General features: G+C 35.2%; 3 protein-coding genes across 4 annotated transcripts in view; 1 reads left to right on the top strand and 2 right to left on the bottom strand.

The window, feature by feature from the left end:
* LOC129415004 (uncharacterized) overlaps positions 1-12388 on the bottom strand; it is a 95561-nt gene that overhangs the window by 15179 nt on the left and 67994 nt on the right. The window lies entirely within an intron of this gene.
* Positions 756-12388, bottom strand: part of LOC129414596 (uncharacterized) — a 79632-nt gene continuing 67999 nt past the window's right edge. The window contains exons 5-6 of the mRNA XM_073867624.1: positions 2227-2621; positions 756-2058 (exon numbers count right to left, since the gene is read on the bottom strand). Coding sequence (XP_073723725.1) covers positions 1180-2058; positions 2227-2621 — 1274 coding nt within the window. The 3' untranslated portion in view covers positions 756-1179. The remainder of the gene's footprint in view (positions 2059-2226; positions 2622-12388) is intronic.
* On the top strand, positions 8934-10660 carry LOC141349124 (uncharacterized). The gene has a single exon (XM_055169144.2). It carries the CDS (start codon positions 9026-9028, stop codon positions 10082-10084), a length of 1059 nt encoding a protein of 352 aa, XP_055025119.2. The 5' UTR covers positions 8934-9025; the 3' UTR covers positions 10085-10660.

Below are 12388 nucleotides of genomic sequence, written 5' to 3' on the forward strand. Positions count from 1 at the left end.
TTACATCAGTGACCGGCAGGGTCAACCAGCACATTAAATTAACAGTCGGTACGGCAGGTAACTCGACGATAAGCGAGTAGAAAACTGAGTTTCCAAGAACTGGTGTCTTATGTGTATGTTACTTGGCCCTCTCTTTTAAAATAAAACAATAATTTAAGTGTTTGGACATGAACTTGAAAACATAAACTTATGTTTGTAAGAATTAAACAAACATAGAATTTATGTGTTGAGTTGTATTTAGTTACCACTTTATATTAATTTCATAATATTTCAAATTTATATTGACCAACTCTCTGATCTGATCTTATGTTTTTTGCAGAGATTAGATGTCATTTTTTGTCCTTTCCATTCTTCCTCCTGGAGCAAAAGTTGGTAGAAAGGTCTTCCGTCCATCCATTAATGAGGCTAGCAAGGCCTTCATACAACTTTGGCCAGTAAGTATAAAATTTTATAATTCCTATTTAAAATGTATTGGGAATGTCTTAATTATCTTCTACATTTAAGTACTGCTGCACTTTATTCTTTGTAGTCAGATCATCATTTTTGTCACATCCTATTTGTTGACCGTCAATTGCCAACTGTAAAAATGTAATATTAGAGTTTGTAGTTATTTTGCAGTCAAATTAACCTTTATTTGGGGTTCACAATGGTCTTGATTTACTATAAAGCACAGGATAAAAAATAACCCGGCAAGAATAACCCAGAATATGAATCCTATTAATGATTAGCCTAGTACTCATATAGTGGAAAAGGGATTAGAAAACTTTTACTACTTTTTTATTGAAGACATTTAAATAAAATTCCTGTATTTCTACATATCACAAAGTATATTGCATAACAAAAAGCCATTGCAATGTCAGTTTTTGGCCTTTCGTTTGTTTATCAAAGGCAGTAATTATGCAATGTGTACATACTGTTTTACTGTAAACAAATGGAGAAGGTGGACAACAAATTACAGTAAATCTTAAAATGTAATGGTTTATATTTAGTGTGTAAGAGTACATCAGTGTAGGATAGACCAAAACAACTGTACATTTTATAATATGAAATGTTCTTCAAATACATTTACAGCAAGCTAAGCTATACTATTCATATACAGCATTTTACTGTTTTTTTTAAGTGCACAGTATTTGACTTGCAAGACTACTGTAAGTTACTATAATTTTTTGCAAACATTTTTTACAGCATTTCTCCATAGTGAATGTTCATATGAACTTCAAGATTTTCTTTCTGTGTAAAACTCTTTCCACACTGAGGACAAATATGTAGACGCTCTCCAGAGTGAATTCTCATGTGAAGGTCAAGACCTTCTTTGCGTTTGAAACTCTCTCCACACTGAGTACATGCGTATGGACGCTCTCCAGTGTGAACTCTCATGTGAACCCCAAGCCCTTCTTTGCGTTTGAAACTCTTTCCACACTGAGTACATGAGTATGGACGCTCTTCAGTATGAATTAGCATGTGGTTCTGAAGCACCGATTTCTGTCTAAAACCCTTTCCACACTCAAGACATGTGTGTGGACACTCTCCAGTGTGAATTCTCATGTGGTTGTCAAGTGTCGATTTCTGTTTAAAACCCCTTCCACACTGAAGACATGTGTATGGACGCTCTCCTGAGTGAAATCTCATATGAAATTCCAATCTTGATTTGTGTTTAAAACTTTTTTTACATTGTAGACACGTATGGCATGGACGCTCTCTGGGGTGAATTCTCTCGTGCACCTTAAGCTCTGATTTCTTTGTGAAACTCATTTCACACTGAAGACATGCGAACAAACGGTCTTTAGTGTGAATTTGCATGTGCACATAAAGACTTGATTTCTGTGTGAAACCTCTTCCACATTTAAGACATGTGTATGGACGCTCTCCAGTGTGAACTCTCATGTGCTTATCAAGATTTGATTTCTGTGTGAAACCCTTTCCACATTGAAGACAAGAGTATGGACGCTCTCCAGTGTGAATTCTCATGTGCATATCAAGATTTAGTTTCTGTGTGAAGCTCTTTCCACACTGAAGACATGCGTATGGACGCTCTTCAGTGTGAATTCTCACGTGGCTGTCAAGTGTTGATTTCTGTTTAAAAGCCTTTTCACAATGAGGACATGTGTATGAATGCTCTTCACTGTGAATAAACATGTGATTCTCAAGACCTTGTTTGCGTTTGAAACTCTTTTCACACTGAAGACATGAGTATGGATGCTCTCCTTTGTGAACTTTCATGTGTATATCAAGATTTGGTTTCTGTGTGAAACCCTTTCCACATTGAGGACATGAGAATGGATGCTCTCCATTGTGAAGTTTCATGTGCATATTAAGATGTGATTTCTGTGTGAAACTCCTGTCACACTTAAGACATGAATATGGACGCTCTCCAGAGTGAATTCTCATGTGAACCTTAAGGCCTGATTTCTCGATGAAACTCTTTCCACATTGAAGACATGTGTATGGACGCTCTCCAGTGTGAATTCTCATGTGCATATCAAGGTTTGGTTTCTGTGTGAAACACTTTCCACATTGAAGACATGTGTATGGACGCTCTCCGGTGTGAATTCTCATGTGTTTATCAAGATCTGGTTTCTGTGTGAAACACTTTCCACATTGAAGACATTTGTATGGGCGATCTCCAATCTGAATTCTCACGTGTTCCTCAGAATGTCTTCCCGATGTAAAACCGTTCTCACAGTGAGGTGGGGATTTGCCCGCTTCTGTACTTTGCTTTCTTTTTAGAGAGAAAGTATTTTCCATCTGCAAGCTACTGGATGTTTCTCTCATTATGAAATGATGAGTTGTCTGATAGTAGTGTTTCTCCTCAACTTCATCCAGTTCATCACTTTCAACTTTCAGGTCCATTAAGTCTAAAATTAAACAAGAGAGTTTTTTCTGTCATTCTCATGTTAATATCATAATCCTTCAGGAAAATGCTATTAATCCAGGACAAAGCCTTGGTTATATTAGAACATTTAAGTAGTTTTTGCAAACAAACCTTACAAAAACAATACTGGTGTGCATCTTATATGTTAAGATATGTCAGTAAAAGGTGTTTTTAAATAAAGGCAGCTCAAACATGCATTTTAGTCTGGGACTATGGTAAGCCCTGTTTGTGAAACTGCCCCACAAATAGATACTGACCTTTGGGTTCCTCTGTGTCTTCTTGTTTAATTCGGCATAGGTCTGGATCACTCATGTCTTCAGTTTCTCTTTAATCAAAACATAAATTTATACATTTTAACATTAACAACTTGTATTAAAAAGTAAAACAAATGATTTAAGTGCTCCAATATACAGAACAAATAATTATGAGGTCAACAATATTATTTAAAAATAATAATAATTTCCGGTGAGAGAGAGAATATAGAAAAATAAAAAATAAAGCTTCATCAAGTCTATTACCTCGACTCTTCCAACAATCAATGTCAGTGTTGGAAACTGTTTCCAGTGAGACCAGGAGTCTTGTATTGTCTTCAGTAGTAGTCTTTATTGTAGATAGCGAAGTCTTTAAATCAGATCGTACTGCTACTGGCACTGCAGTCATCAAGTCTAACTGATGCTGGAACTACATTGCATTTATACACATTTTAAGGGGCGGTCCTATAAAATGGAAACAAAGCACTTAACTTTAAACAAAGCACAGCCACTCCCAATCCTGGAATTCCAACATTCCTCAATCACATTAACAATAACTGTCCCATCCACACCACTTCATTATCATAGAAATGGGCTCTTGGTTGATTAATAAGCAAATGGTCACAAACTCACAGCATTGGATGGGCCATCAAGAGCCATTACATTCTGCTTTATTCATCCTTAATGACCCAATCCAAATGTGTCTCTTTTAGCATTTATTATAAAGATAGGGGAGAAAAGAAGAACCAGACGATGCCAAATTGACTCTTATCTTATCTTTTCCTACACCAGTCACTGTTAAAGCATGTAAGTGTATTTTCAAGCTCCCTCCACTCAACACAATCGACTGCATGAGATCAACAGTAGTCTTTTATTAATTGTTAACTTTTATTAAATGCCTTCTGTCACTTTTTGTAAACTACAGCATTTTAGGCGAATTCCAGGAATGGTCAACATAAGAACACTGGGTATCATCTGAATCCAGAATCACCCACAAAATCCCAACAAATCAGTTCCACGATTCTAAGCAAATGTCCTCCAAATCTACAAGCAAAAAAAAACAACAATTCCGTCATATCTCCATATAAAGAGCACTGTTTCAAAACTGCTTAGGTACCCTTAGATTTTGATGCTCACCATATTACACAGTGTTTAATATACTCAGTTTATGAAAATATTGTGTATTATGAGTAAATTCACGTCATTCAAAAATGGTGTGTCATTTAACCCAACTAATTCTACACTGTAAAAAATACTTTGCTGCCCCAAACAATTTTGTTAAATGAACTCCGATTTCCAAGTCATGTCAATAGAGATGAGTTGTCACAACTTATAAAATATAGTTGAGAAAAGTTAACTTAATTTTATAAAGTTATAACAACTCACCTGTAGTTATAACAACTAATTTCTTGTCAAGATAAATAATAGTAAGTTGAAATGACTTGTAAATCCGAGCCGATTCAACAAAAAATGTCAAGGCAGCAAAGAACTTCTTACAGTGTACATAAGGAACATTTCATGTGGTAAAAAATGAGCCTTTTAGGCAGACAAAATGATTTTAGAAGTGGAACACGAGAAACAGGGAAAGCATACGTCTAGTGCTCACAGTGAAAAAGGTGGAAAAATGTGTACTTGTTTTAAAACGAATGTGTTAATGTTGTATAGTTACAGACAACACATTTAATGTGGTTTATGATTCCTTTCTGTGTTACACTTTGTGTTGTTTTAACACATTGTGTTGTCCCTTTTATTTGTTTGAACACAAAATCAACATGAAATGACACATAATGTGTTAAAATAATACATAGCTATGGTTTCCTGGACAAGGAGTATCTTAAATCAGGACTAGCCTTAGTTTAATTAGGAAATATAACTAGTTTTAACAAACATGCCTTACTAAAAACATTACGTGTGTGCATTTTGAGGCAAAACAAAGGGCTCTGATGTATTTTAAGATTTGTCAGTGCAAGTTGTTTTTATTTTGGACAGCTCTTACATTTATTTTAGTCTATGAGAAGTCTAATCCCTGTCCGGGAAACCGCCCCATAAATAGTATAAGTTTGGAAATAGTATAAGTTAAGTTTTTTTCTTAAACGTAACATGATAATTTATTTAGAGAAAACAACAAAATGCTAACATTTGTTTATTCACCTCTTCTAAGCATCTATTCATTGTATTGTCTCTGTTTTTGTGGCTCTGCCCCATTCAAGTTTCAGCGTCCTGGCACACATTGACCTCTAAAGCCAGGTTATGGCCCTCTAATTATTATTCTTTTGTCTGTATTAAAAAAACACATACTGATGAGTTTCTATTCAATGTTTTAATCCCCAATTTGTTTGGTCAAATGTCTCGCTTCACCTTCTTTGACTTTGTGTAAAAAACATTTTAATGAGCTTTACCATTCAAAGTTATTCCTAAAGTCTAAACTGTCTAAATTTGCTGAAGTTATGCAGTTGTTTGCCAGTAACTTACTGTAGATTTAATGTTATTTACTGGCAAAAAAAATTCAGAATAAAACTATAAAATAACTAATTTAAAAATAACTAATTTTATTTTTTACAATAAAATAAAGTTCAAATGCTAAAGCTTGAGTCTTTGAATAAGATTGTGAATTGGCATGTGGATTATGATTTTCCTACCTGGTTAACAGTTACGTTTGTATTCATTCTAATTTGCTCTGTATTATTGACTATTCTAAGTTACTATAAAGTATTACGATATGTTATAACCACAAATCTTTGATAAGGGTAATTTCATAAGTTCTAACTCTAAAGTTGTTAGCAAGTTGCATTTATATTTGGGTTATCAGGATGGAAGTCATAATTATCTCTGCTGTAATTGAGTTGTTATATAGTCATGTGATTTAATTTTATTTGGCTATGGAGCTAGTTTGAACCCCTGGTTATAGTTTGAGTTTTGTATTAAGTTGTATGCGATTGCAGGGGGCTACATGAGTACATTTGCGTCTTTCCATTGTCCTGTTTAAATTGAACATATACCAGTGACATTGTTTTATTTTAAGATGCACACCTGTATCATTTTTTGTAAGGTATGTTTGTAAAAACAAAACAATAAAAAAAAGAAATTGATATCAATTAATCATAAAATGGCCCTGATATGTCACTAGACATTAAGAAATCTTTTTCATTTCAAATATTTATATCACTGACACCAGTGGTCTGGCCAGGATATTGTCATTTAAAAAGTGAAGTTGCAGCCCTCAACTGATGTTTATGTTGTCATTTTGTGTATTGGCCACTAGTTGTTGGATTGCAGTACCAGTTTTAGCCACAATCCTACATACTGTTCCTTTAAATTATCAAATATAAATAAGGCCTAGTCCTGGATTAACCTAAACCCTGTCCTGGAAACTGTCCCTATATGGGTGATTCTCACGAAACCATTGAAACACCACAGCACTTATGATTTTAGCTTTAACATGTGTAATATAGTAACATTAAAAAGCATCAGAATTAACACAATACTGTGTTCTACCTTGCACAATGTGTGATTTCAACATAAGAATTTATAATTGTACATTTTATCTCATTTTCTGCTGAAATTATCATTACCGCAATGTGTCCGGCTGTGTTTGAACATGCGTTATGTTGTAATTTAATCAAATTAACACAAAAATATTAAGAAAAAAAAATAAATGGATGTTTTGCTAGACTACTTAAGATGACAGAAAAAAATGTTTACTGAATATTCATGTATAATAATAATGAAGAAAAATTAGGAAAATGATGTGTCCATGCCTGATGTTCTCATCCTCCGCAACACTTTTTGAGAACAGTTTAAGCACACATACAGAATTTTAATAAATTTTGATTTTGAGTGACCAAGCACATGGACCAGTTACTTCAAGATGGCTACCAGGTAAGATCATTTTTTTTACAGTTAATTTGAAATATTGTCTTGTCAGAATGCTTACACGACATTTTGATTATCATAACCGCAACAGATGTTTATTAAATGTTAATTTAATTAATAGAAGCATAATACTTTGATTTTAAATGCATGTGCAGAATCTCCAAATTATGTTCTTTCAGGTTTGTCATGTCATTTTGAAAATATGTCAGTGTTGATGTTTTCTGACTGTTGCGGTAATGAGATTTTTTAGGACAATTTTTTGAAATTATGTTACAAAAAGTGTTAAATGATAAGTAAAAGTTTTTAAATTAATGTTCCCATTTACTCCAGACTTTGTTTTTCAATGTCTGGTGGGAAAAAAAGTACATTTAAGCAATTTTTACATTTTCATGCTTGACATTTTTAAAACCAAGTTTTCGTGAGAATCACCCATATAAGCATCAAAACCTAAGGGTACCCAAGTAGTTTTGGAAGAGTGCTATTCATCTAAAGATATGATAGAATTGTTATTTTTTGCTTATAACTTTAGAAAACATTTACCTAAAATCATGAAACTGATTTTTTTGGATTTTGTGGGTGATTCTGGATGAGATTAAGAAAACTGTGCATATGTTGGCCATTTCTTGAATTTGTCTATGCTGTAGTTTATGAAAAAGTGACAAAATCGAATAGCTAAACTGGAACTTAAACTGGAAGAACAGCACAGCAGCAAACAATTAACCGAAGACGTTTTAATCTCATGCAGTTGATTATGTTGGAAGGACAGAGCTTGAAAATACACTTACATGTTTTTACAGTGACTGGTGCAGGAAAGGACAAAACAAGAGTAAATCCAACATCATCCGACTCTTCCTCTCTCTCCCACCCTTACACCAAATGCTAAAAGAGACACACCTGGACCGGGCCACCAAGGAAAAACAAAGCAGAATGTAATGGCTTTTGATGGCCCATCCAATGCTGTGAGTTTGTGGGCCAGTTGCTTATGAATCAGCTAAGAGCTCATTTTTATGATAATGAAGTTGTGTGGATGGGACAGTTATGTTAATGTGATTGAGGAATGGTGAAATTCCAGGATTGGGAGTGGCTCTGCTACTTCCTTTCAATGTTTTGTTTAAAGTTAAGTGCTTTGTTTCCATGTTATAGGACCGCCCCTTAAAATGTGTATAAATGCAATGTAGTTCCAGCATCAGTTAGACTTGATGACTGCAGCACCAGTAGCAGTACGATCTGATTTAAAGACTTCACTATCTACAATAAAGACTACTACTGAAGACAATACAAGACTCCTGGTCTCACTGGAAACAGTTTCCAACACTGACATTGATTGTTGGAAGAGTCGAGGTAATAGACTTGATAAAGCTGATTTTTTATTTTTCTTTATTCTTCCTCTCACTGGAAATTGCATTTCTCTCAAGTTGAATTATCTTGAATAATATTATATACATTTTAATAAGATTTTCCTTTATTGGATTTAAATAATACTGGATCTACATACTATTGTTGACATCTTAATTACTTTCTGTATATTGGAGCACTTAGTATTTTTTATTTTTAATGCATTTTCTTAAAGTCTTTAATGTGAAAATGTATTATTTTTTGTTTTGATTTAAGAGAAGACTGAAGACATGAGTTATTCAGACCTATGCCGTATTAAACAAGAAGACACAAAGGAACACAAAGGTTAGTCTCTATTTGTGTTTCTGAATTTATAATTGGTGAGAAATATCAAGGTAAAGTTTCAGCCGGTTCATCAGATTTGAATCATAGTAAAAAGCATATCTAACTTATAGAGGTATAGCATTTTCCTGAGGGTTTATGATATTATTAATAATACTTTATTTTCTATAGCGCCTTTAAAGTATACATCTCAAAACGCTGTACAAAAACTATTAAAACAACACTGATACATTAACATGACAATGACAAATTCTTTTGTTTCATTTTAGATCCACTGGACCTGAAAGCCGAAAGCGATGAACTGAATGAATTTGAGGAAAAACACTACTATCAGACACCTCATCGTTTCATAATGAGAGAAACATCCAGTAGCTTGCAGATGGAAAATACAAAAGCAGGCAAATCCCCACCTCACTGTGAGAACAGTTTTACACTTAAAAGACATTCTGAGGAACACGTGAGAATTCACACTGGAGAGCATCCATACACATGTCTGCAGTGTGGAAAGAGTTTCATCCAGAAATCACATCTTGATATGCACATGACAGTTCACACTGGAGAGCATCCATATGCATGTCCTTATTGTAAAAAGGGTTTCAAACAGAAATCGGCACTTGATATACATGTGAGAACTCACACTGGAGAGCGTCCACACGCACGTCCCCAGCGTAACAGGAGCCCCGCACAGAAACCAAATCCCGACAGCCACATGAGAACCCACACCGGAGAGCATCCCCACCCACGTCCCCAGTGTGGAAAGAGCCCCACAGAAAAACAAAATCTTAAAATGCACATGAGAATTCACACTGGAGAGCGTCCACACTCATGTCTTGAGTGTGGAAAGAGTTTCATCCAGAAATCAGGGCTTAATCTGCACATGAGAGTTCACACTGGAGAGCATCCATATGCATGTCCTCATTGTAAAAAGGGTTTCAAACAGAAATCGGCACTTAACAAACATGTGAGAGCTCATACTGGAGAGCATCCATACATATGTCTTCAGTGTGGGGGGAGTTTTACAAACAAAACAAGTCTTGATATACACACGAGAATTCACACTGGAGAGCGTCCATTCCAATGTCTACAGTGTGTGAGGAGTTTCATACAGAAATCACAGCTTATTGTGCACATGAGAGTTCACTCTGGAGAGCGTCCATACGCATGTCCTCATTGTGAAAAGTGTTTCAAACAGAAATCGGCACCCGAAAGCCATACGAGAATTCACTCTGGAGAGCGTCCACACTCACGCCCCCAGCGTGAAAAGAGTTTCAAACGCAAACAAAGTCTTGACAGCCACATGAGATGTCACACTGGAGAGCGTCCATACTCATGTCTTCAGTGTTGCGAGAGTTTCACATGGAGTGCTAGTTTTAGAATTCACATGAGAATTCACACTGGAGAGCATCCATAAACATTGTCCTTAGTATGAAAAGGATTTTGAAACAAAAATAAAACACATGAAAATTCACTATTAAACGAGTGATACTGTAAAAAATGCTTGCTGAAATTATAGTAACATCAAACAGTCAAATACTGCAAATTAACAGTAAAACACTGTATTAATATCTCTAGTGCAATGTATCTCTACTCCAGTTCTCGGGCCCCCTCCCAGATTGTTTTAGATGTCTTCTTATATAAAACACCTGATATTAATTAGGGAGACATTTCAAATATTCTGAGAGGGGGGCCCGAGCACACTGCACTAGTGCAATTTATCTTGTTGTTAATGCATTTACTGTACATTTCATACTGTAATATGAACAGCAATTTTATTGTCTTTCCTCGAGTAATGCACTGAGACATTAAATAAACCATTAAACTGTAAAATGTATTGTTGTCCACATTTATTTACTTTTAAACAGTATGAACAAGGTTATGTTTAAAAGGTCAGAGGAAAACATGTGATCAGCTAAAGGAAACACTAAAGCTGAGTCCCAATTTGCCTACTTATAATATGCACACACCACTGTTAACAATATTCCATTCATTCTTATAACTTATGTCCAAGATAATTTTATTTACTATTTCCATCTTTTTTCCTCATCGTTTTTATCACAATACATTTTACAATGTGTTTTACCAAGTTTTAGGAGTGAAACCCAGAGCGTCCCAAACGCAGGTCATTTGTGAGGCGGCTGGTTCTGACGTTCATGTCAATGTGTGTAACGAAAGCTACTTAAAGTCAAAATATTTAAAGTTTATAGTATAACTATTGTTTAACGTATTTTATACTTAATTTTGTACGTATGTACTCAAAAATACCCAGATGAAAATGAACCATGCTTTTACTATAGTAAAAGTGTAGTAACCATGTTTCTTTGACATTTGACTAATAGTTAACATTTGTACAGCCACAGTATTACTACAAATACGCAAGAGGGTCAGTGTGGTTAAGCTCCTCCCTCCTGCACGCAATGGGTTGGGGGCAATATTAGCCCTTAGAGTTTGCATTAATCTGCACTTCGAATTCTAACTGGAAATAGTAGACCATCCGGGTATCTTTGGGATAACATACTACAATTTGGGACATACTAATTCTAGTTTCGAATACTATTTAGGACAGATAGTATGCGAATTGGGACTCAGCATGATTGTCATAATGCTTAAAATCTAAACTTACTGTTTTAATAAAAAATCAAAGCATCACACATATGAAATAAAGGCAAACTGGTTTGTCATCATCATCATCATTATTTTTATTTATTTGAGCATCTAAGTTACATAAAAATCAACATAATAACAAATTTCAATACAATACAAGTAAGAAGAAAAAAGGAGGGAAAAAATAGAAATGATGCTCAAAAGGAGTAGGTAGAAGCTTAAACTTAGTAACACCTACCCCCTTTTATACCATTGAGCCATAATTACATTTGTTATAATCAATAAGACAGTCGTCACATATGCTATCCTGTTCCAGTGTCTATACAATCAACAACATTTACTCACAACCCTTCTGCTAAGACACAAAAAGAAAACTCTTCAATAAATACAAAAAAGAAGAAGAAAAAAACAACATCGCCTGTAACAATAGTGAGTTAAACTTATTGGATAGTTTCCCAGACAGGGTTTGGATTAATCTAGGGCTAGGCCTTAGTTATATTCATACATGGTAGTTTTGTGTGTAAACTTGCTCTTTCTTTTTAAAGTTGATGTTAAATACAAAGAATATTAATTTGAAATGAGTAATAGTTATAGTTTTAAAAACTTAAAAAATTAGGGGTGCACCGAAATTTCGGTTGCCGAAAATTTCGGCCGAAAATGGCATTATCGGTTTCGGGCCGAAATAAAAAATCCAGCCGAAAATGTAAACCGAAAATGAATGTCAACCGCGCCCCTTTCATCTGTGCGCTAGCGCTTGGGTTTCACTCAGCCTCACGGTGATCAGTCGTCTCCCACCCCTCCCCTTCGTGCTCAAGCAGGTTTCACTCAGGGTCCAGCTGTTTGCACGCGTCTGCAAAGATTAAGAATGTCTTGATGTGTAAACTTTAGAGAGAGTCGCGCTATGTGTCTCTTACTGTAATCCATTAACGTACATTTGGCGAAAGCAATGAAACACAACGTAACGTTTTTATGTGGAGCGACTGTTGCGCTGTTTGAGATTCACCATCAGTCTCTGTATATGCATGCGTTTAAGTGCCCTTAAAGCCGAAAGTATACTAGGGACGTCCGCGTATGCGCGCCATCATTTTCGTCATCAGGAGGGTCCGTGGCCGGC

The sequence above is a fragment of the Misgurnus anguillicaudatus genome, chromosome 5 (genome assembly GCF_027580225.2).
Source record: "Misgurnus anguillicaudatus chromosome 5, ASM2758022v2, whole genome shotgun sequence".
Taxonomy (NCBI): Eukaryota; Metazoa; Chordata; class Actinopteri; order Cypriniformes; family Cobitidae; genus Misgurnus; species Misgurnus anguillicaudatus.

Bases quoted from the DNA above. Each gene is read 5' to 3' on its own strand.
- LOC141349124 (XM_055169144.2), top strand. From the start codon at position 9,026: ATGAGAGAAACATCCAGTAGCTTGCAGATGGAAAATACAAAAGCAGGC.